General features: G+C 40.0%; 3 protein-coding genes across 5 annotated transcripts; 1 reads left to right on the plus strand and 2 right to left on the minus strand.

The window, feature by feature from the left end:
• Positions 1-462: 462 nt before the first annotated feature.
• Positions 463-4691, minus strand: ndufa8 (NADH:ubiquinone oxidoreductase subunit A8). The gene is made up of 4 exons (XM_027008462.2): positions 4523-4691; positions 3805-3968; positions 947-1112; positions 463-776 (listed from the first exon to the last, which is right to left on the minus strand). Exons 1-4 carry the CDS (start codon positions 4571-4573, stop codon positions 639-641), a joined length of 519 nt encoding a protein of 172 aa, XP_026864263.2. The 5' UTR covers positions 4574-4691; the 3' UTR covers positions 463-638.
• Positions 4692-4780: 89 nt separating this feature from the next.
• On the plus strand, positions 4781-13704 carry morn5 (MORN repeat containing 5). 2 transcript variants are annotated; one of them, XM_027006981.2, is made up of 6 exons: positions 4781-5014; positions 5306-5453; positions 5673-5784; positions 6561-6692; positions 7236-7280; positions 7674-7689. In XM_027006981.2, exons 1-5 carry the CDS (start codon positions 4968-4970, stop codon positions 7274-7276), a joined length of 480 nt encoding a protein of 159 aa, XP_026862782.2. In that variant the 5' UTR covers positions 4781-4967; the 3' UTR covers positions 7277-7280; positions 7674-7689. The 2 variants fall into 2 exon arrangements, with proteins under 2 accessions (XP_026862782.2, XP_026862773.2); XM_027006972.2 differs by lacking the exons at positions 7236-7280; positions 7674-7689 and adding an exon at positions 12382-13704.
• Positions 13705-13752: 48 nt separating this feature from the next.
• lhx6 (LIM homeobox 6) lies at positions 13753-26782 on the minus strand. Of its 2 annotated transcripts, none has more exons than XM_027006949.2 (9): positions 26315-26782; positions 25501-25572; positions 24769-24951; positions 23440-23561; positions 17275-17492; positions 16435-16535; positions 16183-16278; positions 15691-15865; positions 13753-15437 (listed from the first exon to the last, which is right to left on the minus strand). In XM_027006949.2, exons 1-9 carry the CDS (start codon positions 26390-26392, stop codon positions 15358-15360), a joined length of 1125 nt encoding a protein of 374 aa, XP_026862750.2. In that variant the 5' UTR covers positions 26393-26782; the 3' UTR covers positions 13753-15357. The 2 variants fall into 2 exon arrangements, with proteins under 2 accessions (XP_026862750.2, XP_026862758.2); XM_027006957.2 differs by having other exon boundaries at positions 17275-17495.
• Between the last annotated feature and the right edge of the window lie 524 nt (positions 26783-27306).

Genomic DNA, 27306 nt, shown 5'->3' on the forward strand with positions numbered 1-27306 from the left:
ACTGTTGTTTCTATGCGGCACTAACAAACCATCAGGCATATAATGAGCTGTCCAGTAAGCCATGGTTAAAAACATACAGAAAAACCTTTTAAAAGGTAAGCAGTTTACATCTTAACACATCTGAATGTGGCATACTGTTCATACCTAAAGATTATGCACTACACAGCCAATAAAGGAAAGAAATACAAAGTGTGTTTGGGGTAAAGTTATGGTTCAAGACTGGATTAGTATCCCATATCTTCTGCTTTATATAAGGTCCAAATTATTTAACAACCTATTGTGAGCAAAAAATAAATAAGTATACCCCAACAAGTCTATAGTAAGTATTTTTATAAATCCTTTGAATTTTTTTAGGTTTCATAGAAATTTAGAGAATCCTTACACCACTGGTAATAGTAGATGCTAAAAAGATCAGATGCTGAAAATATCGATAGGACAAAAGGCATAACACAAAACCCAAGGCACAGTTTAAATTAAATCCATTTAATTAACACATCAATAAGCTTTGTTGACTTCTAAGATTTCAACATTGTGGCTGATACACTATGTATCCAACTGTCCAATGAGATCCGGAAATGTCTGAGGGGGAGGAAGTGGCTATCATGGAGGGCTTCAAGGGGGAAGTTGAAAGTCCCTCTTCACCAGCTCCAGAAAAACATGCGGCTGCCATGTTTGGCAGGCTCCAGTGGGCCCTCAATGATGGGGTTGGGCTCTGGCCTGGGTCTCGAGTGGTAGGGGTTCTCGGGCAAGGGCCGAGAGGTAGCTACCTTGGTCACCTAAGAGAGAGAGAGGAAAAAAAAAAAAAGACATCAAAGGTCCGAAGAAGACTGATTAAATTACACACAGGCATACTGTTCAACAAAAAGACATGAACAAACTACACACACACAAACCATCCTGTGAGCATGAGCAGAGGGTGCAGTGAAAACATATGAGTGCATTTCACCTTGGACAGGTCCCCCAGTTCAGGCCTCTCCCAGCCCAGCTTCTCCAGCACGCAGTTATCAAACGCCTTCTGCTGCTTACGGCAGCGACGAAGTTCAGCCAAGTTGGAATAGTCCAGGCATGTCCAGTATTCGGTGAATGACTCAGCACAGTTCCCCTTAATCTGCCTGCATAATAATACACTGCTTTAAAAACACTGTCTGCTGGTAACGTATGGATGTGCGAGCAAATGTTAAATAAATGCTAATAATGAGATCATTCTAACTAAATGGTAAATTATTCCCAACTGTTTTATTTATCATTAACACCTTTGGCTACTGAGGACCACAAACACCCATCTTAGACATGAAGGACAAAATTCATAGTTAATTCCTATGAAAGTGCTGGCAAAGTAGGTTTGTTTTTTGTTATGTTGTTAAACCTGCTTCAAAAACCAAGAAATCATAAGAGTTATAACCTGCAGATATTACTTATGGAAGTGGGCAGTCATTAGCCATTTCATTATCATTTCTGGTCAAGCTATTGTGATATTTGGCTTTTTTTTTTTTTTTTTGACAACTTAGCTTCATAACTTATTCTTCAGTGTCTCTGAGGCCACTTTGCACTATGCGCCTGCATTCCAGCTCATTGCTCCTGCCATGTTTACGCCGCAGACAAAAAGGTTTATTCCACCCTCCTAGGCAAGCGGGTAAGAGATTTGTGGACATCCAGTAAAAGCTGTTTTCTGTTTTAATGACAGACACCAGTCATAGCGCAGAGGCGTCACCATGTTATTAGAGCCAAGCACCTGTCATTACCCAGACTGAAATGAACCAGACCACTTCCTACACGGAATCAGCCAGGGAGCAGATCTCTGTGGTCAACTCAGGATGTAAGCAGAGCAACCAGACACTGAAGGGTCAACACATAATTACGGGATTTAGCCATGCATCATGATAATGTCACATCGGCAACTGTGGGCTGTACAGGCACTTTTTCTTCTTTATCTCCAGCAATAAACTTAATCATTTACTAGGAAAGGGAATGTAAGTTATTTCATTTATTATAGCAGACTGCTTGACCTGTAATTCATATATACATTGATCAGCTATAACATAAAAACACCTGCTTAATATTATGTACATCCCCGTCAAGCCAGCAAAACACCCATCATGGTGCATCCTGGTCCCATCACTCCCCTAGGTAAGTCACTAACATGTACACAGCCATCCACATAATGTTAAAAAAGGGGGCTTCATCAGACCAGACTACCTTCTTCCACTGTATCATGGTCCAGTTCTGCTGCTCACACTCCCATTGTAGACTCTTTCAGTGGACAGGTGTCAGCATGGCCGGTCTACGGCTATGCAGAGCCATACACAGCAAGCTGTGATGCTGTGTGTTCTCACATCGTTCTATCACAGCCAGCATGAACTTTGTGCTACAGTAACTCTTCTCTGGGATCAAACCAGACCAGCTAGCCTTTGCTCCTCATGTGCATCAGTGAGCCTTGGACACCTGGATGAACCTGTTGTCAGTTCGCCAGTCCTTCCATGGACCACTTTAGGTAAGTACTGGTCACTGTATACTGAGAACACCCCACAAGGCCTGCCATTTTGGAGACGCTCTGACCCAACTGTCAAGCCATAACAATTTGGCTCTTGGCAAAGTCACTCGGTTCCTTACACTTGTCCATTTTCCTGCTTCCAACACTTCAAGAACTGATGCTGCCTAATATATCCCAGCCTGTAACAAGTTCCATAATGAGATAATCAATGTTATTCACTTCAAAGTAAGTGGTTTTAATGTTGTGGCTGATCGGTGCACACACGCACACTCGCATGCATGCATGCACGCACGCACGCACGCGCACACAAAATCAAATGTCAAAAGATAAGGAACCTGTATTCCTGGCTCCTTGTTTTTGACATGAGTGCATTCTGTATTCATCAGTCCTGGAGCTGTGCATGTGCACACACTCACTCTTTGCTTTATTTAAAACCTACTGAAATAAGTTTATTATATACCTGTGTATAATCACAGGATTCAAGTCACTGTTGCCACATGCTCAACTTTTCAGAAAATTTAGATCCCTTTTACCACTGGTAAGTCTCAGACCCCAGGACTGACCATGTCTGACTTGATTCCCATTGGATGGGAGACCACTCTCAACCCACTAATGAGATTGCAACAACAGTACCATAGTACTTGTAGTGTCAGTAGATGTACTGGTATGAGTGTGTTTTACACATGCCTGTGTTACTACTGTGCTGAGAGTGGTTCACCAAACAAGAATATCCAGGCAGGGGTACAGGTAGAGGTCTTCTGTCTTGCACAGTTTTTGTCAGCTCTATATCAATGGTTTGTTTCTGTATGCTGGACTACTGAATGGATATTTTTGGATGGTGAACAAGGTGGAGGTTAGCTAATAAACCGACCATGGCAACCAATCAATTACACTCTGTAACTGTATATAAGTACAAATGATCCTAAGACAGGAATATATATGACAATTTTCCTATTATATAATTCTTATAAATTGTATATATAAAAAAACAAATAATTAATAATTACTGAATTAAATGTTTTCCATTTACTCCACCTTGTAAGTTGGGCTTATCCTGTCACCTTTAATACAATCTATTATCAGTTCTGCATAAATGCACAGGACACCATACACAAGATCACTCTATTGGCTATACAGCAGTCTAATGTATGTACACAGTAAATAATCCCTCATCTTTACCTTAAAGTTTAAATATTCCTAGTGATTCACTTAATGGAAATAGCTCATGCTCATAAGGCTGCGCATAGGAAAAGCACTTAATCAGAGACAAACAGCCTGTATGCTTAAGTGTCCCACCAAAGAGGACTCAGTACCTGAAGAAGTTAAGTGCACACTCGTTGACTTTTTTCCCCTCGTTCAGACAGTTCCTAGGGTCCTTCTCTTCCCATCTGCACAGCATGAACTCCTTGTTGACCTTGTCACACTGTGAGCCATAATGATGCGCCGCTGCCTTGAGTACGGCCGACGACACACGTACCTGTTCAAGAGGACACCGCGACAGGTGCATCTTAACAGGAACGGCCGGCCCAAATTTTGACTCTATACAGTGACAACAAATGAATTGGAGTCTACGAAAAGCTTTAAATGTAGCTCTTTGTGAAAATACACACAAAAAATTCACGAACCCTAAGTTAATCAATATTAGAGTTAAATGACATTTAAAGAAATTCAGCTGTTGCACTGAATGTTTGCAATAACACACAGATAAGTTAAAGAACAAGGACTACAGAACATGTTTCGGTGGCTTTCTTGGCTAGCTAGTTAGCTAGCATAGATTATATGCTAACAACAAAAGGGACGAGGAGAACACATTTACCCATTCAACGCATAGATGGACCACTGGTTAAATAAATTGTATTCACGTACATAACGCTAGATAATCCGCAAGATATAAGATAACATGAGTTGCAAGCATATAAGTAATATTTAGCAGCAATTTGTAATAGCCAGGACAAGTAACGCTAGCCAGCCTAACTATTAATGCTACGTTAGAAGTTAGTTGTGTGATTGTTTCAGCTATTAGAGACATACCTCCTCGACATTCAACTCTGCTAATGTCGGAATATTAACGACGCCGGGCATGGTATGACTAGTAACACAGAAATATGGAAAAAAATATTCTGGCAGCCCCCCTCTACAAAACGATTCCGTGTCCCCGACAGCAGGAGGACGAGGCCGCTAAAAGAAGGTCAGTAAACTGCGCCTGCGCAGCGATTTTCAGGCGCGTGTATATGACGTTATATATGCCGTTGTCAACCTCTGACGCCTTTAGGCGCTAGGAACATTATTTCAATTTTCTTGGTACTTATTCAGTGCTGATATTTTCCACGTAACTAGCAGATAAAATAGGGATTGTGGATAGCAAGTTGATGTATCAATATGTGCTTAACTAATTTAAATTATAGCGTTGACGTCGCTCACACGTTACCATGGAAACGTTACCAAGCTCTTGCCAGTGGCAGTTTCACGAGTTACAATGGAGTTTACGGGTAGCCGTTATAGTGGCACTTACAAAAATTGGAGGTAATGCAAAAAAGTAATTTTCATATCACTAATTTAGTTATACGCCATTTGCCAAAATGTGTGTACGCTATAGACTTAAACCTGTTCCAGTGTTATTAGTTAAAAGAAGTCCTAATGCCTAGTTGCAGGCCTAAGCAGTAGATTGTATCCATTGTTTATTGTGCAAAAATCTTTGGGCTTCTTCAAGAGACGCAGGTCATTGCAGTTTCTTTAGTTCAAACTGTTGAGCTATCTAGTCTTTATATAATGAAAGTAAAAATTGCCTCTCCAGAGTTATTTTGTTCTTCTTAGGATGGAAGGCAGAGGAGAGTACAATTTCCCCACCTTGACAAGATATGAAGGGGAAATGAAGGATGGAATGTTTCATGGAAAAGGAGTACTATACTTTCCCAATGGAAGCAAATTTGAGGGAAGGTGGGAAAAAGGAATATCCAAACAGGTAGTTATGTGACCTTCTTAGAAAATAGTGTAACGTGTAATAGTGTAACAACATTTTCAGATAACTCATAAACATGTTTTACATGGTCATCGGACTTAATTACAATATTACACTGCCGTTTATATATCATTCCACTTGGAGTGTAATAACTGTATAATATTTATTCATATTTGAGGGAAAATGTCACTGTGTGATATAAATGCTGTTCATCAATTGCAGGGCTGCTATACCTTTTCTGATGGGCAGGAGTACCAGGAAACAGACTGGGATTACTGTGATGGCTATGATAGGCGCTTTTACACGGAGAGATGCCATGGTCTGAAACCTGCAGGTATGCTGCCCACATTCCTAAACATATCATCTGAGAAGAGAGACCAATCTACCCTCCTCCTACACTGCATGATATACTATATTTGATTATATATTCCTGTATATTAAAAACCTACTCGTAAACCATTTGACCAATGGCAGTTTATGTTTGATGAATGACGTAAATACTATAATTGATCAAAACACCCATATAACTCACCTGGATCATACAGGATGCTTCTGGCACATGTCAGGATGATTTGTGATTTGTCAGAGGCCTCGTTTGCATATTGCAGCCTTCTGCAATGTAATACTGTGATATTATTGGCTAATATTGTGATAATATGTGATAACCAACCACGCATTGTTTGCAGCCATAGCTCCAGCCCTGTATAATACACCTGGCTCAGTTAATCATGACTGTTAGGAACATCTAGCTATTAAAGCCTCTTCATATTGTGTTAGAATGAGGTAATAGATCCTGAGGTGGTAATAATCTTTGTAGAGTAGTAGCTCTTTAAACACATATTTGTAACTAATCTCTATAGCAGTAGGATCATGGCTTATCCTAGCAAGGGGTAGTAGGTATCAAAGAACTGACCTGGGCACAATTCATGTAGAGAGAAAAACAGAGAGACAGAGATGTGTAACCTGTCATCACTTTTGATCTTTCTTTTTCTTACTGGCCATGCTGCATCAAAAATGCAATTTTCAACATTTATTCTTTATTAAATTCTAGTTCCTAAAAATAAAAAATGTTTAATGTTTAATCTTGCTGATTACCCGCATATTTAATAGGAGAGTCCCAGCTAACTGATGAAGACCCCCCTCGGGTCATTCCTGATGGTTGCTATGGCTGTGGCGACGGATTCTACGATCCTACCACCAGAGTTATTATTGACTATGAGGGCAGTTTTCTTCGAAATGCTGGTAAGATAATTAATGTTACAAATTATGTATATGAAACATTGTACGCCTGCATGGTCCTGCACATGTAATGCATACAATACCAAATATCTCTATCTAAATTTCAGCTGAATTTATTTCTGTCATATCATGTCATTTTTCCTGATATCCACATCTGTTGTAACACATTTTATAATTCGTTCCTTCATAATGCATTCTTGTTGGTCACATGTTGGAATATGTTCTGCTCAGCATTGCTAAAACATTTCATTTCTGTTCTGACCACCTGGAAAACATGACAACAGAAAGTTTTAAAGTGGCATAAAAGGATTAGCTTAAATGCATGTAGAATGAGACATTAGGCTGGAAGGCCTTTTGATTGTGCGATAGCTCATTGGTAGGTCCTTTCTCTCAGTCAGAAATGCTTCTCAACCGCAGCCATTTGAGTCTCCAAAAGGAAAATGTGAAACACATTTTGCTCCTATACAATGCCCAATGCAGGATCTTTGATTTGAAGTGAATTTGGTATGTCAGCCTTGTAGATAGGAATTCTGCTTCTTGTGCCAGGGTTTTGGATCGACACACCACCAGACAATGTCATGGATTAGAGAGGTTTGTGGACTAAATATGATACACCACTGCTGCCTGCAATTAATGTGTGTATGTGTGTGTATGAGCATGTGTATATATGTGTGTCTATACTTATGTGTATGTATAAAGAGTGGATGTATATTCAAGCAACATATGCTCTTAATAAACTCATATCTTTTAGGAAATTGCATAGTAAGTAAGTTAGAATTACATTGACAGAATGCATTAGTCTTCTCTGCTTTATATAGACTACCTCAATAAAAGAAAATCCTCAATCCTTTTAATCCACTCATGTGCCCTGTGTGTGTGTGTGTGTGTGTGTGTCAGTGCATACATGTGCGTGTGTGTGTATGTGTGTTTTGATGGGTCTCTCTTTCCATTTGTCACTACTTGGCGGCTGGCCGTGTTTTCCAGTGATGTGAGACATGTAGTTTGGTAAGACCCAGTCCAGAATTTCTACATGCAATGTGAGACAAATTACCAACCTCCCATCATCACAGGCTGACTCACAGCATTTAGATCTCATTCACATCTGCACAGTTACCATAACACAGAGAGACACTCGTGTTCCAAGCAGATGTCTGATAAACACAAATGTGGAACTAGGAACTATCCTCTGCATTGAATTTTGTCTTCACTAGACATTGCAGTTCTGTTGTTGATAATTCAGCAGAGAGGCACATGGGGAACCATGTTAACAGAGTGCTTGCAATGCACTGATCCTGTGTTTCTGAGCTGTTCTGATTCAGGAAGTGTATGATATGTATAGTAGAGGATTGGTGTGCATTTATCTTTAAATTTAAATCTACATACAAACCTGATTTTTGTGTGTGGTGCTGTCATTCTTTATGTAGGTTTGGAAATATCCTTTCACTTCTCTGATTACGCAGTGCATGTTGTCTGTAGTGCTAGCTAGTCACTTCCATCAGCCTAAAGCAACTGCAATCAAAGTCATGGTTATGTTTGGATGAGAAGTATGATCAGAAGACCAAAAAAATAAACATTAAGTCCACTATATCCAAAAAACGCTTTCCACTTACCATTCAGTTAGTCGTACACAGTAACAAAGTCACACAGATATATATATCCATAAAGACCAGAAACCTCAAATCAAAGAAAGTGATAATAACAAACAGCTTAAGATTTAGGTGATAATTTAGGTAAATGCCCTCCCTCTTTCATCTGTATAGAGGCATGAATGGAGTACAGATATTTTGTGTTTGGCTCACCAGTGGTTCTAGGCCCTCACATCATAAAGCACAGTGCAGCAAACAATCTGTTATTTTTATCATTCAGAGGTGAAGGGCTATTTGTCGAAATGGGTGTGTAGATAGAATTTATTACCCGTGGCTTCCCTCCAGGATGAAGGAGACTAGAGTGGAGGCAGAGACTATGACCCACTGCTGAAATACAACCTGACCCACAATGTGGGAACCTTTGGGTAAGGGGAGAAGAAAGAGGGATAAACTCAGTTACAGCTGTGAGATGGGAGCAGGGGGGAATCCAGTGGGAAGGGGGGAAGCAGGGATGACAAGAGGTAGCCGGCCAAGGGACAACAGCATGGGCTGGGCAGGAAGGCCAGAGGAAATGCCCCGGCTCTGGGCCAGACACTGGAGCATGACAGAGGAAGCCCTGAGGAGTCACCGTGCAGAGTGGACCATGCCAGCAGGGTCAGATGTCTCTGAGCTGTCCAGGGAAGAGAAGCATATAGGGGGTTGGTTATTTGGGGGTCACTCCCCTGTGCCAAAACACTTAATTGCATGTAAGGCCCAGAGTCTGTTCACCCTGTGGCATACCTTATTCTGCTATTCTGCCAAATATCTTTCCTTGCATGGCAAAACCATTCATGTTATTACCAGCTGTGCATAAGGTAGTATTAGCTACCTAGATATTTTTAACTACTTTTATTAATTCAACACCAATGACTTTAGTTTCATATCATCTATCTCAGAGTGAGTAAACAGCAATTTAACAAATCAAATACCAATGAATAAAACATTTTCATGTTTGTGAAGCTTTTAATGCATATCAACAGATAACATTTGGTTGAAACACACCCTGCTACTGACTCTCCTCTCCCTAGATTTTTGAATATTCCTCTGAAGTAGAGGTGTTTTCCTGCATGCCAGAGGTGGCTGCTAGAGGAAGGCAAAATAATTGCTCTGGTTCCACCCTAAGCAGAGAGGCTTTGTAATGTAAGAAGGTCTGTGGCCAAGATCGTGGCACTACACCGAGTGGGCATGATGAGTCCAGTTGAGTACGCAGATCTGAGGGTTTTGGAACTTCACCAACCTCCACGCATGACAGCAAATCATGCAGAGCTGTCCATCATCGATATGCCTTCCTGTTAAAACCATAACCAGACTGGCAGTCCACAGCCAGACTCAGGTTCATTGTAACACACTGGTCCCCATTCATAAAGCATCAGGGAGTTCTGAATTCTGATCACTTACCTTACCTGGCCAAATTACTGTATTCATTAAGATGTAAAAGAGCAAAATCTTTTCAGAAATTATTGCTCATATTCTGAGACGTTTGAAAATATTATTGTATGCTCTACAGAATAAAAATGTATTGTTAACTTAATCAAAACTGGCAGAAAATAGCATTAGAAGATTCAACCATGCACTGGTGTGAAGTTATTGTTAGTATAGTAGTATCACATTTCATTATTTTCATTGTACTATTTGTAGTATTTGTATTTTCTACTCTCTTCTTGGCAGTTCTGGTTTTGGCCAGTTGTTATGTTGCTGCGCTGTTTGTCCAGTTTTCCTACGTCTGCAGTAATTGTTCCGTTGAAATGTATTCTTGATCAAAACACCACATTGCTGTTGAAAACAGGACCAGACCGTACTATGTTCAGTCTCTCAAAGCAGATCAGTCAAACAGAGATATCACTGATGTCTCAACCACCAGTCTACAGAAGGGCTTCCTGGTAAAAAGCCCCATGTGAAGATGTCACAGGGCTGTCCGCACAGTCGTATCAGCCTACTTGTGCTACAGAGGAACAAAACTTCACCAATGACCACAGTGATCTCAAAACCATTAACACAAGTGCACTGCTGTTTGCAAGGAAACATTTCAAATGTATTTTAGGGATTAAGATAAACACCGTTTAACAAGGTGCCATTAGTGGTTCCTCTGGTGGACTTTGGTGTGGAGACTGAGTAATAATTTATTAGACATGTGGAAAGTGGTAGAGAACACTATAAATTGACCATAGACTTTGTTATGCCCTGCAATCCACATTCCATAAAAGAAAACAATTGCTCAGAATCATCTTGGGTTTTTTTTTATCTTCTTTTCATTTTTCTGTCTCCAGCTGTTGAACCTTTTCAAAATAATATTTCATACATAATTACAGAAACCTTGAGATGTGATTGATATTTTACATAGGTGTAGTTCTATGTTCCACACACTGCAACAAACCTTGATGGCATTTCTCTTTTCTAAGGCCTTGTGAACCATAAAGTACTAATGTACTTCAGAAAGCCTGTAACATGTTGCCATATGGACGTATTAACAAGCTTGAGGATAGAGATATTTTGGTAGCTTCATCATGAAATTATATTCTGAAGCATTTACTAAGACATAAATTACATTACATTCTTCATTTAAACACTAAGCGATATTTGGCGTTTTTCTAATAAGCATCCTTTTTTCTGCTACGATGTATTGTTGCAACTGGAAACATTCTCCTGTTCTGTCCACAGAAATAAGTTTCCGCATTTACTGAGCGCACGTTTTCACCTACTGTAATGGATATTACATGCACATCACTTTAACACATTCAGTAAACAATATTGATATTGAAATTGTATGTCAGAAATTGACTATTTTTAGGGCCATTTCAGCACGCCTTAAATGCAGCAAATAAAAAAAATCTATTTAAAAAATGTAAGCTACTTATGATTGCGTGTGACCCACGGAGACACCTGTACTCGAAAACAGAATTATATTAGCCTATGAATTTAGCGGTTCGGTAAATGGTTTGGAAACGATCAGTCTCAAGAGGGCAATTTAACACAAATATGAAAATGTGTGAATTTGGTCCCATTACCACACGCGCTAGCGGAAACTGTAATTGCAGATCAACCCTGACCACCAGCCATTGGCTGAGTCCGCTCGGAGGTATTAATTGGTTTAAAATAGTGATGAAATGTTCCCTTTGAGCGTGACCTCCTTGTTATGAACGGGAGGTGGAAACGACAGAATAAGTGTGATGCACGTTTGGTTAGCATGCAGCTGTCGCCGAATGGAGCGGTCGCGCGCTGGAAAATTCTCAATTGCCACATGCGGGAGCCAGGTAGAAGTGGCGGGAGGCGAGTGGAGAGGCCGTTTAGGGCCATCGCGTGCAATTACCGACAATCAGAGGAGAGCTTAAGACCTGGTCTCAACAATGGGCCCAGTTCGCCACGTTCACGGGGGTGAGCGCTGAAGTGCATGCAGCTGCGCGCTGCGATTCAGCTCCAGTAGAACTGCTACCTCTTGCTCCGTAATTAGCAACTCTTTTCAGTTTTAACAATTTAAAAAGCAGCGTATTATCTACTGTTTTTGGTTGCAGAATCATCTATTTGAGAAAAGGAACTATTGATTGTTGCTTCAAGTAGGTCGTTGAGAACGTATTTTCATAATTATTGTCTTAATCTTTCACGTAAAAATGTAAATTGCCTGAGCTGCATATGAATAATGAGATTGACACTTGCTTTTTGGAATGTAATTTCCGAGTAGATAGGGAAACTAAATCCTGACTATATCCTAAATCTGTAGGTTGTACGTTGTCTGTAAGATACTTGTTTATGCTTTCTAGGGAAATGGTTTGTTGTTTTAACTTTAAAAAACTGCTTGCATTGAAACTCAAGTAGTTTCAGAAATGCAATGCAGAATTCATTATTATGTTATCCTAATTTGCTGAATCTAATGTTTACAAAAGAAAAAATGATAAAAGTTGTTTTTTTTTTCACTATTCTTTATCACACGTAGGTTTATTTTATTTTTTCACGAACATGTTACCCTGCTGTAAATTGCTTACAATACTGGACTATTTTGCATTTTAAAGTGAGTTATTGTAACGTGTAATCACTAAAATCGACCGAGAAATTATATTAATTTGCCTTTACAGATGACCAAGAACACGAATGCATAGTTCGGACATGTCGGAAGAGCTGGGATGAGTTCGTGGGCCACTCTCCCGGGAACGGTACACCGGACGAATAGTGATCTTAATACAAAGAGCTAATGTTGATGTAATTCGACTAACTTTTATTAAACGTTTCATTACACAAAGGTAGTAAATTATTTTCCGAAATGTTATGGTAATAAAACGAGCTATTAAGATAAAGCTCGGTATTCATTGATGTTTTCCCCCTTTAAAAAAACAACAACTTTGACTGGACTAAGGTGGATTCCAGCTCTACTTGATTGCCCTTGTGTGCGTGTGTATATGTCCATATTTCGGCTGTATGATGCAGTATGTGCAGTTTTGTATTTCAGGGAGTATAATTTTAAGTTGTTCCAAATACATACTACAGTAATAATTTAATAACAATCCAAATTTGGATTGAACAATTATCAATATAAAATGAAACATTTGTGATATTTCTGAAATTCCTGATGCTTTAAGTTGGCCAGTTCTAAAAGTTTTACAATTATGCAGTTGTATTTGCAGCCTTCACTGTTGTGTCATATTGTGTTCCTAATTAAAAAACAGCAAAAGGAAACCATTAATAAAATATGCATTAATATAATAAAATGTGGCATTCATGTACAGTATACCAGTTCAGGAATAAGAATACACTGTACTGTCCATACAAGTCAGTCAAACTCAGCTTAGGAACTCTCCATTAGATGTCTGTGTGTGTGTGTGTGTGAGTGAGTGAGTGAGAGAGAGAGAGAGAGAGAGAGAGAGAGAGAGAGAGAGAGAGAGAGAGAGAGAGAGAGAGTTAGTCAAAGGCTGTGTCTTAGTGTGTCCTTTGAAACAGTACCCGGGACAGGAGACCAGACTTGTGATGCAGACTGACAGTACTTTCCTGTATATGATGGTGCTGGAATCAATGAGTGAGTCATTACTACACACACTGACCCGTAAAGGACCGGCAGCTATGCCATCGGCCTGTGATTGCTTCCTGCTATACATCATATGCTCACACACACAAACCTAAGAAATATAGTACATAAAGATATACTGTCCAGCATGAATGTTTTCTATTAGTACTTAAAATGTACATTCACACATTTAAGTATAGGATCATGGACTGAAGGTTGTTGTTGCTGTTTAAGTCTGTGTCTGAGAGCCTGTCACCCAGTAAACCTGGTTTTAATTTAGTTCATATTAAACAAACATTGAAGAGCTTCAGGAGTGGTGGCTCTTAGGTCCCTCTCTGATTGAGGTTTGTCTCTCCATAATTTTTGTAAAAATACACTATATATATAGTGTATTCATTGAACAAAGCATCCACAATACACTAATAAAAAATAATTTTTGCTTCATTTGTTTATTTATTCATTCATTTATTTTTTACAAAACAGACAATGCGACATGGGGGAAAAGTGCTTTACAGGCTAATATCTGTTTCAATAAATACAAGAACATAGAGGCCTGGTCCAGCCCCTACTCAGAACACAAGTGTCTATTCCACAAAACAAAGTTACAGTTTGTGACAGCTGTTGCCTTGGTCCCAAACCAGTCCCCCATAACAGGTTGGAGTCTAGGCTTAGCACACTCTCTCTCTGCAGGCCAGAGAGGAACAAAAGTAAAATAAACAAAAACAGAAATACAGACACATTCGGCTCCCACATAACATTAGGACACTGATTTAATAAAAAATACATGTACATTTTTTTTACATGTAATCATCTATGTTTTTCTGATGCTTTTTTTCTAACTTTTGATGCTCTCTCTCTCTCTCTCTCTCTCTCTCTCTCTCTCTCTCTCTCTCTCTCTCTCTCTCTCTTTCTCTCTCTCTCTCTTTCCCTCTTTCCCATTCTCATTCATTCCCTCTGGTTCTTACATGTATACAAAATTGCTAATTAAAAAATCAAACTATCCTAACAAATTACAGAATTTGTATGGGGAAAATTATATCCCATTTAATATCACTCTCATAGTGTGATGACCTTTGCCAGAGCAGAATGAAATCTAATGAACCCTCATAAATTGAAGTAATAATCCACTTTGTTCATGTGGGGATCCAAAACATTTTATTTTATTTGACAACTTAGCTTTTTCCAGTTTAGACACAGCCAGTTTCTGAAATTGAATTAAATGAAATTGAAATTACCAAAAATAATTATAATATAAAGTCTGATTTTAAAAATGTGAACTTTGAATTTTGTCAAGCTACTCAATTCAACCTCTATGTCTGGACAGAACATCCTGGAGATTTTTATTTTTTAAATGAGAGAGTGCAGATGCTAGCAGGTGAGGAAATCACTGACAGATCCTTCATTGATAAATCCACTAGCTAGTCTGCATGCTTCACCCAGACAGACAGACAGATGAAGAGAGAGTTAGCATCTGTTCTGTGGATCCGTCTTCAGCACAACACTCAGAGAAGAAGCATCATCATTCTCAGAGCAAAGGAAAACCAGCAAGAAACAAAAGTCATCTTACCAAATGATCCCATGATGCCTCCTGTTCCCCTTCCACAGCTCACAGTGGCTGTGCACTTTTTGCAGTCCTGTAGCAGTGGGTTCTCCCAACACTGAGAGAGAGTTCCAATCGCAGCAAGAGTAGTCAGGAATGCCGTTTCTCATAATGTTTGTTGGTGTGCACTCAGGGACCAGGTTATTGGTCCAAACTCTGGTCCTGTTCCCACCGTAAGGTCCAGCTCAACAGGTGACCACTCCAGTCTCCAAATACTAGCTCCCAGCTGTGAGTTTCCTTCGACCAAACAGCACAGCCTGTAGGTGAGGAAAATCCAGTCCGCTGAAAAGCCAGAGGAAGCATCCCAATTCCTTGGATGGAGGTTTAGAGCATGAGGGACTGCGACCCTGTTGTTCAGCCAGACGTGACCTCTGGAGTTCGGTAGAGCAGTGGTGGATAGTTGGAGTAGGAGGTCAAAGTCTGAGGGCCCAGGGGTCGCCGTGGTTGTGGGCGTTAGCGGCTGAGGGGGAGCTGGGGCAGAGACATGGCCTGATGAGGGAGACTCTGCGTGGTCAGCACTGAGAATGGATGACCTGTACACATACACATGCACACAGCACAACAAAACAGTAGATTAGGACAGTCATGTAGACAAATAAATAATTTATCTCTTTTTCCCTTTGTTCATATGCATTTTTAGAACAAACTACTCCAACAACTTAAATTATGTTGGTCCTGGCATAATATCCATTAACCTGTAATATATTGGTTGCAGGTAAAATTAAAAGAAGAACATGCGAGTACTAATAGTTTTATTTCTCCTCAGGTGCGGAGGATACCACTCACTGTCAATGTAGCCATGTAGAGCAACCATGCGTGCTCTCTCCGGGCTGCCAAAAGGCGAGTAATGCAGCTCGTCGCTCAGTGAGGGAGGCATGCGTGCCTGTGGGTGGCCCTGCGCCGGGCCACTGTGCTGCGGAGTGTGCTTTTTGTGTCTCGCCCGGCAGTTCTGGAACCAAACCTGGGAAAAGAGCATCTGTTATGGAGTGAAGTCAGGTACTGGACTCACAAAATGGAGGGGCGTACTGAGGCATGAGCATGTAAGACTCAGAGAGGATAAAAGGATGGAGAGACAGCAACAGAGAAAAAGGAAAGGAGAACAGGGCAGAAAGTGTTAAAGCAAGAGAAGGATTGTGGAACAGAAAGGCCAAGAGAGAAGTATAGTGAGAGAGGGAGAGAGTTTTAGCATGTCAGAGAGAGATCTTTAGCTTGTGAGTGGGAGAAGGAGTTTTTGCGTGTGAGACAGAGAAAGGAAGTTTTGGTGTGTGTGCTGCTCACCTGTATGACTCGTCTGCTGAGCCCCGTCATGTCAGCCAGTTTCTGCAGCGTCTGAGCGTCTGGGTTGTTGTCCTGCGCAAACTGAGCCTGCATAACCTGCACATGAACAGTCAAAAACATTGATACAGAGTTGCATTAACCGCTCTGTGATTCTTCTGAATGCTGACTGAACTCAGAGCATATATAACTAAAGCATATAGGCGACTGTTAGCCTGATGCTGCAACAGCTGTTTAGGAGTCAGTGATTCTGACCTGCAGCTGTTCAGCAGTAAAGGAGGTGCGAGCCCGTTTGGCAGGTTTCGGCTGGCTGTCCTGCTCTGATGGCACCGCCCCCTCCAGCGTGAGGCCACTTCCTATGTGGAAAAGGGAATGAATCAAATCTCTCCCTTTCTCTCTCTCTCTTTCTCTCTCTCTCTCTCTCTCTCTCTCTCTCTCTCTCTCTCTCTCTCTCTCTCTATATATATATATATATATATATATATATATATATATATATATATATATATATATATATATATATATATATATAGCACTATGTTGGGAAACTGCACTATGTTGGGAAAGGGACTCTGTTATTGTTTGCTAGTTACATGTTAATTTCATCTTGCTTTTTGTAGCTAGTGGGACATATTTATAGACCCTAAGGAAGTATTTTGTGAGAATGATGTCAAGTTTAAAGCAAGTTTATTTTCATAGAAAATTTCCAGTGTCTTCATATAAGGACACAGGGTCTAAAGATGACAAGTTGTTTTTCTAACGCATATAAACCTGCTCTGGAATTTTGCTTTTTGTTATATAGAGTCTTTCTGGATTAAATATGTACTACAGTCATAATGCAAATATTATGGAAGGAAATGTGTGTCTAGCTAAGCCTAGATGCTGATATACTGTAACGCACTTTTTCTTTCAGACACTCTTTTTTCTTTGTCTCTCATACTCTCTCTCTGCTGCTCTCTCTCTCACACACACAGACACACACACACACACACACACACAAAACAAACACACTTTCTCGCTCTCACACACACTCTCTCTCTCTCTCTCTCTCTCTCTCTCTCTCACACACACACACACACACACACACACACTCACCGCTCTCGGCAGCCCGTTTCAGGTTCTCCACCATGGTGTCGTAGTGGATTCTGCAGAGCACCTTCTCCTCGACCAGGCCGAACTCCTCACCGGTGGAGAGCTGCCGCTTGCAGGAGAAGCAAGCGAAACAAGCCAGGTGGTAGGCGTTACCACGCGCACGCCTTACCCAGTCACTGGCGTAGATCTGCCGGCCGCAGCGTGCACACTTAGTACCAAACCTACTGCAATAGAGAGAAACAGGGCTCAGCACATCAGTGCTCTGTGGAAGATTAGAGCCAACCTCTTAAAAACTCATGCGCCTGCTACTCAGTTTGTTATTTTAATTGCATGGGACTCAATCCAATAGAAGTACGCTCTGTACTCTTTAATGTGCAGAGTACTCAATTTGTTTTAATAAGTTTCCTATGTCAGCAACCATTTTCTCCACAACTTGATCAGTAAAATGACTTTATTATGCAAGCTTTGTACCTTGTTTCTAGGAGAAAAAGATAAAAATAATGATATAAAACAATCTCTAGAATGCATCCACAAAGAGGTTGAAACTGACAGCCAGAGCTTTCTGTACATCACACCAAGAACAGTTAGCAGCTGCAGTTCTGCATATCCAAGGACTGTTCTCACCGTGCATAACCGCTAACAGTCCAAGTGGACAGCACAGTGTTTACCTGCTCCAGCCTCTTATAATATGTCTTATTTACTATCTTTGAATGGATTTTGATTTTAATTTTATAATTGATATTAAATACTGCTTTTCAGCATTTTGGCCCAACACAGCTAGGACTATGTGCATGAATGAGTACAGGGTGTTGACACTGGTTGTGACAGGACATCAGTGAAATGAACCAACTGGGACCAGCAGGTTTTGTTAATGTTATGCAAGGTATTCTTACCAGCTGTAATACATTTTAAGTGTTTCGCAGTATTTAAATGAAACCTCCTTTTTCTATATGCAAACATTGTATACTGTGCAAAGACCTCCAGGAGAGTCCTAATGCAAGCATCCACAAGTACTGATTTACAGCCGTTAGTAGCAGTCTGCTTTGAAATGCACAGAAGCATCAGAGGTACAGTCTGTCATGGTAGGTGTTGTTTTGATGGGCCCAGTCTGAGTGTAGCCACTCTACCCCAGACTTCAGACATGACCAAGCAATGGTTCTAGGGTTCTAGGGTTCTAGGCAGAAGAGGATCAATGTGGTTTGGCATGCTAATGGTGGTAGCTAAGACTAATGCTCTGCAGATGGCCCAGCTTGTACGAGCGTCCCAAAAGCCAGCCCCCAGCTCACGGCCTCAGCCCACCGCCACACCTCTGGCACACAGAGTGCTTGTGTAAACAAAGTGTCGTGCACCACCTCCTCCAGCTGCCGAGAAATGTGGGATATCAAACTGACTGATTTGGTTGAGCCTCCCCATTCTCCTTTGTCCCAAGAGTGATGACACTAGCCTTACATGCTGGAACCCTGGCAGAAGGGCCTTTTGGGTTAGGGGGGATGGTTCTCTGAAGATAACATCATACTAGGATAGAGAGCCTCACAGATAGCTTCAAACAATGTCCCTAAATGTTTTTAAAGAAGGAGATTCATTGATTGTTAAACCTCTCTGAAATTGTGCAAGAATTAGAGGAAGAGTGGATCCAGAATGTCACAATCAAGAGTGGTCTGTACTCATCTCTAACAAAATACTGCAGCATTCAGGGGAGTGGTAGCTCAGTGGCTAAGGTACTTGACTAGTAATCGGCAGGTTGTCAGTTCAAGCACCAGCACCACCAAGGAGCCTCTGTTGGGCCCCTGAGCAAGGCCCTTAACCCTTAACTGCTCAAGTTGTGATCAGTCATAATTGTAAGTCACTTTGGATAAAAGTGTCAGCTAAATGCCATAAATGAAAATTAGGCAGCAACACTAAACATTGTAGATTTTCATGCAACAAACAAATACAACAGTTCTACTACAGCCACTACATGGCTTATCAAACAGTATATCTTCACCAACAGAGGTTTGAAATGTTCAGCCTTTTGCATATTTGTTCAGTATTACTACATACAATACGTCTGAAAGACCTATACAGGTCTACAAGACTATTCAAAGGATTTTTGTGTACTTTACTAACCAGACTCTGACACCGTCATATAGACAAAGAAAACAACATCTGCGCAATGATGCATTTCAAAGGACTGTTTAGAAAGGAATCTGGAACCCTGCTGAAATCCTTCATGACATCTCGCTTGCCACAGGAACCTTTCAGAAATGCAATTAAAACAACAAAAACCCCTCTCTATAAAAGTGCAATCGTTTTTGTACAGCGAGTCTGATTGTACTTCCTGCTGTTGGTTCTGGATTTACTTCTGTCCTGCTGTTCATGACTCACCAGGGGACAGTCCTGATGCCTGAGAGCATTCCACGCGCGCCACACTCCCTCACCTACAGGACTGCAGTAAAGACAGAGCCAATGAAGGACACACCCGGGGGATTAATGCTGATATACTATGTGAGCACTCTAATCTATAGCAAATCTCCTGACAGTGACCTGTCTCTTCTGGGATTTCACTGACATACTCAGAGCCTGCATAACACCTGGTATTTGAACCCACTTGAAATTAGTTTAATGCATTTTAGGGAACTAAATAAACATTTTCAAACTTTGTTGTTTTCCAAATTCAAAAAAAGCACATACAAATTATTCCACTTAAACACCTCTCATGAGACTTGTCCCCTTGCCTGTTGACCCCTGTATGCCTCTAACCTGCAGCAGAGCCTCAGTACACTGAACAGAGGGCTGTTCTGCGTGACTGACTCTCCTTCCTCCACCAGCGTTAGTGCTGTGGAGAACCTCTCTGATTCCACACTGCTCCTCTGATCAGCTGCCCTCTACAGCGTCCTGTGTGGCCCTCCGCTCACACCTCTAAAGCCTGTGGCTGTTATTGTTTATCCACTTAACATAGTCAGACATAGCCTGTCCTGTTCCCCCTCAGCCAAATCTACTACTCCCCCCAGCAACCCCCAGCACAGAGCAAACCCACTCTGATTTCCTGCAATTATACTCGATTAGACCAGCTGTCAGTCTGGCAAAGATGAGAGACTGACACAAGCGAGACATCCACCTCCTGTCTTTTTTCCTGCCAAGCACCAAGATTCCACTCAGACATGTAAAACATGTAGCTCTGCTCCACAGCAAATCTGATGACAGTCCTGTATCGGTGTCCAGTACACTCTATGCTCTTAAATTGTTCTCCACTCTATATCTCAGGTGGTAATTTAACATTGATGTTCATGGAGCAAGGGATCACTGAAGTCTATGACAGATCTCTGGTAATTCTATGGAGAATATTCAGCCTATTTGCCCACACTGTATATGCTTGTTCACAGTATCTTGCCACATTTCCCTCAAGGGAGCTTGTCTCTTTAGCTTCAGATAAAATGCAGATGACCATGAAGGCTGCTGCCTCCTCCCTCTCAGAACTGGCGTCAACACGGTACCACCATGGACTCTGCATCAGTGCAGCATTTGCAGCCACAGCCAGTTGGGGCTAGCACATGCAAACTCAATGACACTGCATAAAACAAGACCATTCCCGAGCAGCAGAAGCTACTGTGATCAAATAACTTACCATTTACCATTTCTCTTTAATACTTGAATTACTTTCTCACAGTGCACCAGCGTATACTTTATGTCTCATGACTGAGATATTCCTTACTGTTAATGATTTTAGGAACCACAGCACAAACAATATCTATGTATACCTCCATGATTTGAATGTAATAGAATTTGCTTTCAGAAATGTAATCTCCATGATGGCTACACTGGATAACGGAAATTATAATAGATTACAGAACACCAAAAGCAGCTCTGTGAGCCTTTCAGCAAAAATAAATAAATAATAATAACCATGGTTTCAGACTACCCATAAAATACTGAGAGGGTAAAAAACATTGTAATTACTGCATTGACCACATTCTTACCAAATTATGTATTTTGGTAAGTCTGAGACATTTAAATTAGTAAGCATGTTATATATTGGTAAATATAACATCTTATAAATGTGTTTTTCTGTTAGAATGTCAGTCAGGTCAAATATGAAATGAGGATATATCAGCTCTATCAAATATAAAACAAGGATATATACACCTGTACTATCAGAACAGAAGCAGACGAAAGCATCCAGGACCAGGCTTCCTGTGTCACCTTCAAAACATGCAAAACACTGATCCTCAGGCGGCAAGCTTTATGAAGTCACTAAATGCTTGGCTCCTTGACAACTTGAAACTATTACGGCCCCCTTTGCCTTGTTTACATGAATATCTAACAGAGTCAGTCCATTCTGTGCCTATGTCAATGCTCCCCTAATACCATAATATACAGGGCCTTCACACAAATTAAAAAAGGTTAACTATCTAAATGGCTGAAAAAGACAAAATTTGCCAGACCTGTGGAATTGTGTGTGCAACAACAATTATTGAGTTATACTTTTTATGAGCTGATTGGTAATGGTGAAATTAGCATACCCCTGTAGCGATTTTAAATTGTTTTAAAAAGTAAAGCTGAGGTTAAGCTTTTTCCCAAAACACCAAAGGATTTCTTGAAGACATCCTTTTTGAACAAAAGACAAAAAGTCTTTTTATAAATACTCAAAATGCTTCGCATTCTAACATATGTTCTTCTATAAACAAGACTCTATAAACAAATGATGTGGGGGAAAAAATACTGACATTATAATCACCAAAGGATAATCAGTACCATCACAGAGTAAAAATTGTTATTTATAAAATTACCATATGATGAAAAAAATACACTGAAGACACTTTATTATCTTAGCATACATGTTATTAATAGTGTTTAGTTCAGTTTGTTTTTATACACTGACAAAATGGTACTTTTTTTCCCCATCTTCAAAAAAAGATGGATATTCAGAGGCAAGGCTGCACACAGAAGTTCTCCCTCAGAGAAACACACCTGCATTAACACCATGCCCTGCATCTGGCACCAGAATGACAACTACAGCCTGCTATCACTGCCATACCGGCAGCACCTCAGCCTTGCTCTAAGTGACAAACTGACGTCCATCGAGCCAGCGAGAGCGTCGTCGCTTCTGCAGTTCCACTGTGGCTGTATGGAGAGCAGGGCATTGAAACCCCATCATGTGGAGCATCACTTCAGATTATTGGCCCTAACAGAGAAAACAAACGTTCCTCTAAAATGCAGTATCAGCTGTAAAGGGGGCCAGTCACTTCACACGCGGCCTGTGAATGAGACGGGAAGGCAGGCCAATATCCTCCTGCCATTCAGAGTCAGGAGCGCGTGCTCTGCAATCACCACATATCACAGCCTCTAACATCCTGAAGACAATTTCACAGCTTTGCCCTCTCAAATCATTTACTCAGCAACCATCACATTTTAGTGGCTGTATAACAGATTGATGGAAACATTTATATATTTGAGTATGAATTGTCTATATCTTGATTATGAGATGAGAAGCAAGATCTGGGCCCTTTTAAAAATGATAATTAGGATATAATCTTCTTTTCAGAGTGCAGATATTTAGAATGGCAATCTTAGATAAACATGTCATTCTTTTGCATTAATTTTAAAAAGCATTTATTATTTTATTATATATGTTTCTGAAGTGGTAATAAAACAACTTCTATATAATCAAGGCAGTGAAATATCGCCTCCAACAGTCATGCCCATTTTTATTGGCCAGTAGATGGATCACGTCAGCTTCACACGAAAACATTTAGAGAAAAACGTGTCAAAAATTCTCTATTGTTCTAAAAGTCGCATATTGACAAAGTCGATCATTTCTTTTTATCGAGTAGAGACCATGCAACGTCAAAATTAAAAAGCCCCGATACCCAGATTTTATTAGAAAAAGATCTCAGTTTCATTAAAGAAATAAAGCAATATCTTAACGAATAATAGACAATTATATGCTACTAAAACAAATGTTCCTTTAAATATATATTCGACCCTTCTAATTTATGGATTTATCAAAAAGAATGATTAAAATAGTAAAATGCTACGCACGCATCTTATACGTCAATAATCCGCAATTCTCATTAGGTTTAAAACGTGGAAAGAAAACCTTGCAAAAGCGAAAAGCGGCCGTCTGCTGGCTCAACGTCCGGCCTTTTACAGTGAAGATATTCCAAGATAAAGTAAAAAAACTTACCCTACCTGAAATAATCCATTTTACAGAAGATCTCCTTATTTTTGATGTAGCAGCTGCTGTGCTGACGCAACGAGGTCCTGCAGACAGAACACTCTAAACACCTCACGTGCCAAATCAGATTATTGACCTGCAAAAAACAAAGCGATTATTATTATTATTATTAGTAGTAGTAGTAGTAACAACAACAACAACAATAATAATAATAATAATAATAATAGTAATAATAATAAAACTTAAAAAAATATATACAAATGAAAATGTTGATCTTTTCGATTTGTTACTTGAACGACATATTTTATCTGCTTTTAGGCGTCTGTGTAACCTTTGAGAGAGTGGCTGGAATGCAGCATTTGCGAATGGCAAATTTTCTATAATTTAATTAATTTAACGCATTACACTAACACTATTAGTGATGTCTTGTATTTTGAGCATGCTGGTCATTCATGAACAAAACCGTATATTTCCAGTGTTTGTTAAAACGTTTTTCTGTTATGAAATTGTTAGTTTTTAAAAAGTATTAAATTAGTGGATTTATTGCATAGATTTACAATTGTTCACATTTACAGTTAGATTAACTCTTATAGCTAAAACCTTTGAGTATTAAATTGCAGTTTATTTTAACTTAGCACATGAAATGTTATTCAGCTCTGACATTACAGTCTTAAATAATAACATGGATATTAGTAAAATACATAGAACATTATACATTTGTGTTTTCATGTTTACAATTCATTAATTTAAAAAGCTCATGTTATGCATTCTGAAAAGGTTTATACTGTCTATATTTACGCTAATAAACAGTACTAATTCACATTTGTTCATTCATTGTTTTATTAGTTTCCGAAAAGACAGAAGACAAACCACTGCAGATTGCGAACTAGTGATCGTCTCTGTTACCACACACTTCCTGAAAAACACGCCTGGTTGTTTAACTTAGTAGCACGCGAGCACACGCGAGCAGGGAGGCAGACGTTTGCACCAGCGATGAGTACACAGCGCTCAGTTTTTTTAATTGTATATCGTTGAACATGTTAGCCTTGTCAGAATCAATGGCCTGATAACTAAGATACAAAATAACCATTTTTAATAAACAATCCAGTATGTACATAATTACAATTTACTTCATAAAGGAAAATATAAACAAATACAAATGTATAATTCAGATAAGTAATAAAAAATAAACGACTGTTAACAACTAAGACCCTCAAGTGCATCTATCGTCAGATTGCTCAGACTGCTGTGGTACACTGGTGGTTTGCTCATAGCACAACACGCTTACAATTCTTCCCATTACGGCCTTCAAAAAGAATGAACAGTCTCGCGCATTGTCGTACCTTGAGAAGATATCTGTCCAAGATCTCCAGTCCGCAACTGGCGCACATGTTCTTCCCGGTGGAGGGAACGGAAGAGACAGTGGACGTGGGCGAGCAGATGGATGGAGTTGACGGGGGACTTGGCGAAGAACGCGTGTCCTCTTTTTCCATATTCGATCTTTGAGACTCCCCGTCAGAGTGTGACTGAAACAAACAGGAAAGATTTTAGTAAAGAAATGTATGTAGTCTACTTCACAGTATAATAGTGAAGTTACAGCGAGGAGAGGTTATGCATCGCACTACGACGCAATACGGCAAAGCAATTAAGAAGAGTATTGAGACGTTAGACAATTCAGTTCATTACCGAACGCGAACTTGTACTTTAGGTAAATAGGTTATTGGGTGCGTGTGTATCCTTTAAGTGGTTTAGCGAAAATAGATCGAGAAAACGGACAGTCAGGGCACTGATTGAAAAATAAATATTTAAAAAAAGATCCCCTATTTACTGTTTCGATATGCATTATTAAATACTTGGTGTATGTTTCAATACAAAAAATAAAGACTAAAGTAAAACGCATTACACATATACGCATTTATGAGTAAGCATTACACCACAATTGTAAGTTGCACAGTTGCTTGATGGCCTAATGGAGAAACAAAGGTAACGCAAGAAAACGACTAAATAACTAGATTGGTGTCATTTTACATATCTAGAATGTGCCTTGGTAAAAAATAAAATAAAAAATAACTTACCATTGCGTGTCCGTGTTGGGTGTCCACGCAGCGCGATGCTCCCGGTGTAGTCTGTGTGTCTGGAGCGATCACCTACAAGACAGAATTCAACGGCAAGGCGACGTCAACCCACGGCGCGCCATCTCAAGCATCACATCCCGCTTAGACATCACACTCGGGGCTATATATGCGCTCAAAACAATAAAAATGAATTTAACGGCGTATTTAGTGCCATGTAACAAAAGCCCCGCTTTTAATGAAGCGATTTCAATCTGGATTGATTTTTCCCCACACTTAACCCATACCTCTTTGGGTAATCGTATTTCCACGCAAACCAGGGAGCTGAAAAAAATAAACTACCTGCAATTACAAATAGCTTGAAATGCTCACGATAAGAGGGCCCCAGAGTGTCAATTTCAACTGTCAATCAGAGAAAGCCGCGGGCCACCCAAAGAATTGCAAATTTGATTTTTAATGGCAGTAATTAAAATCTAATTTTTCTCTGCAGACTTGGCATGTGAAGAGGATGGACTGAGAATCACACTATTCATAACAGAGACGCTATCGCGTTGCGTGCAGCTGATCTTTGTACACAACGGGACAAATTCTTCTGACATCACTTTACCATGAAAATAGACCCGCCGTTTAATCGTCAGACACGAGATAATACGGGAGAACTTGGCAGTGAAGCACAGCGTTAACCAAGCAACATGTTGGCATTTGGAAACAGTTAGGATTAAGAATTCATTAGTGAGAACAACAACTTGTTCTCTGTCAAATTATTTAAAGTACATTAATGATAAATCATCTTAAATCGGCATTGCAAGATTCCTACCTGTTTTGAGGGAACTCCTTCGGATAGAAATTGATTTCCCTCTGATAGAGGGGCCAAAATCTCATTTTTCCAGTACATGAAAAGGGCCAAAGGAAGGTTAGCGGACCTTTAGATGTCCTCGTGTCGCCACAGAATTGATAGAACTTTTATTCGACGCGACTTTACGTTCTCCCATAAGATCCTTTCTCAAATGGTGCACGGACTGTTTGGTATCAGCCCAGTCCACAGATACTCTTCGAAAAGCTAACGGGAACTCGGTTGAACATGTAGGTCAGTACAAGAAGTTCCTACATGCGGGGCGAATTGCAAGCAAACTGCACGGCCAAATCAGCCAGCTCGTCTGTACGCCTTATTTAGAACTGTTAGTAAAATTCTTCCTTCCACTTTCCCCCCTTTTTGGGATGGAATTGCTGACTACAGGAAGTGGATGAAATTGAGGGGCTGGCAGGTTTGTTCTCAATCTTCTCATAGGAGCGCGAGTGAGCCAGGACGCAGCCTACCTTCTCTTTGCGCAAATGTAGTGAAAGTATACTAGCACGCTGGCAGATCAGTGCGGGAGGGAACATTTATTGGCTGCTAACAGACTATGCCTTTCTAAGGGTGGCGTGCACTGAGTATTCAAATATGCTTGAGTATGGTATATAAAGCGTTTTCGGCTTGAGCTATCTTTTTTTTTCTGATATCATTTATACCGTTTTAATATGGACTGAAATTATTATTATGGACTGAAAAACGTTTGCTGAGCAAATTAAATTATGTTTCAAAAAGTGCAGCGCTCAAACTATGAAATTAAACTAAAATTGTGCATTCAGATACAAAACTATAATGCAAATTTGTTTTGATATGTTTGAGGTGGTAACGCTAAACATATTAGCTAAAAATTAAACATTACCTGAGCTTGGGTTCTATGTCTAACGTATAATAATGCACGTTAGCACAACCGATATTGGCATGAGTTGGAATAAACTTAAATTACAATTTAATAATTAATC

This window comes from Electrophorus electricus, chromosome 17 (genome assembly GCF_013358815.1).
Source record: "Electrophorus electricus isolate fEleEle1 chromosome 17, fEleEle1.pri, whole genome shotgun sequence".
Classification (NCBI taxonomy): Eukaryota; Metazoa; Chordata; class Actinopteri; order Gymnotiformes; family Gymnotidae; genus Electrophorus; species Electrophorus electricus.

Excerpts from the sequence above, each read along its gene's own strand:
- lhx6 (XM_027006957.2), bottom strand. The coding sequence starts at position 26,392 with ATGTACTGGAAAAATGAGATTTTGGCCCCTCTATCAGAGGGAAATCAA. Across the intron at positions 25,573-26,314 it reads AAGGAGTTCCCTCAAAACAG|GTGATCGCTCCAGACACACA; the intron begins GTAGGAATCTTG and ends TCTGTCTTGTAG. Across the intron at positions 16,536-17,274 it reads GAAACGGGCTGCCGAGAGCG|GAAGTGGCCTCACGCTGGAG; the intron begins GTGAGTGTGTGT and ends TTTTCCACATAG.
- ndufa8 (XM_027008462.2), bottom strand. The coding sequence starts at position 4,573 with ATGCCCGGCGTCGTTAATATTCCGACATTAGCAGAGTTGAATGTCGAG. Across the intron at positions 3,969-4,522 it reads CAGAGTTGAATGTCGAGGAG|GTACGTGTGTCGTCGGCCGT; the intron begins GTATGTCTCTAA and ends CCTCTTGAACAG. Across the intron at positions 1,113-3,804 it reads TGTGCACTTAACTTCTTCAG|GCAGATTAAGGGGAACTGTG; the intron begins GTACTGAGTCCT and ends ATTATTATGCAG.
- morn5 (XM_027006972.2), top strand. The coding sequence starts at position 4,968 with ATGGAGTTTACGGGTAGCCGTTATAGTGGCACTTACAAAAATTGGAG. Across the intron at positions 5,015-5,305 it reads GGCACTTACAAAAATTGGAG|GATGGAAGGCAGAGGAGAGT; the intron begins GTAATGCAAAAA and ends TGTTCTTCTTAG. Across the intron at positions 5,785-6,560 it reads CCATGGTCTGAAACCTGCAG|GAGAGTCCCAGCTAACTGAT; the intron begins GTATGCTGCCCA and ends CATATTTAATAG.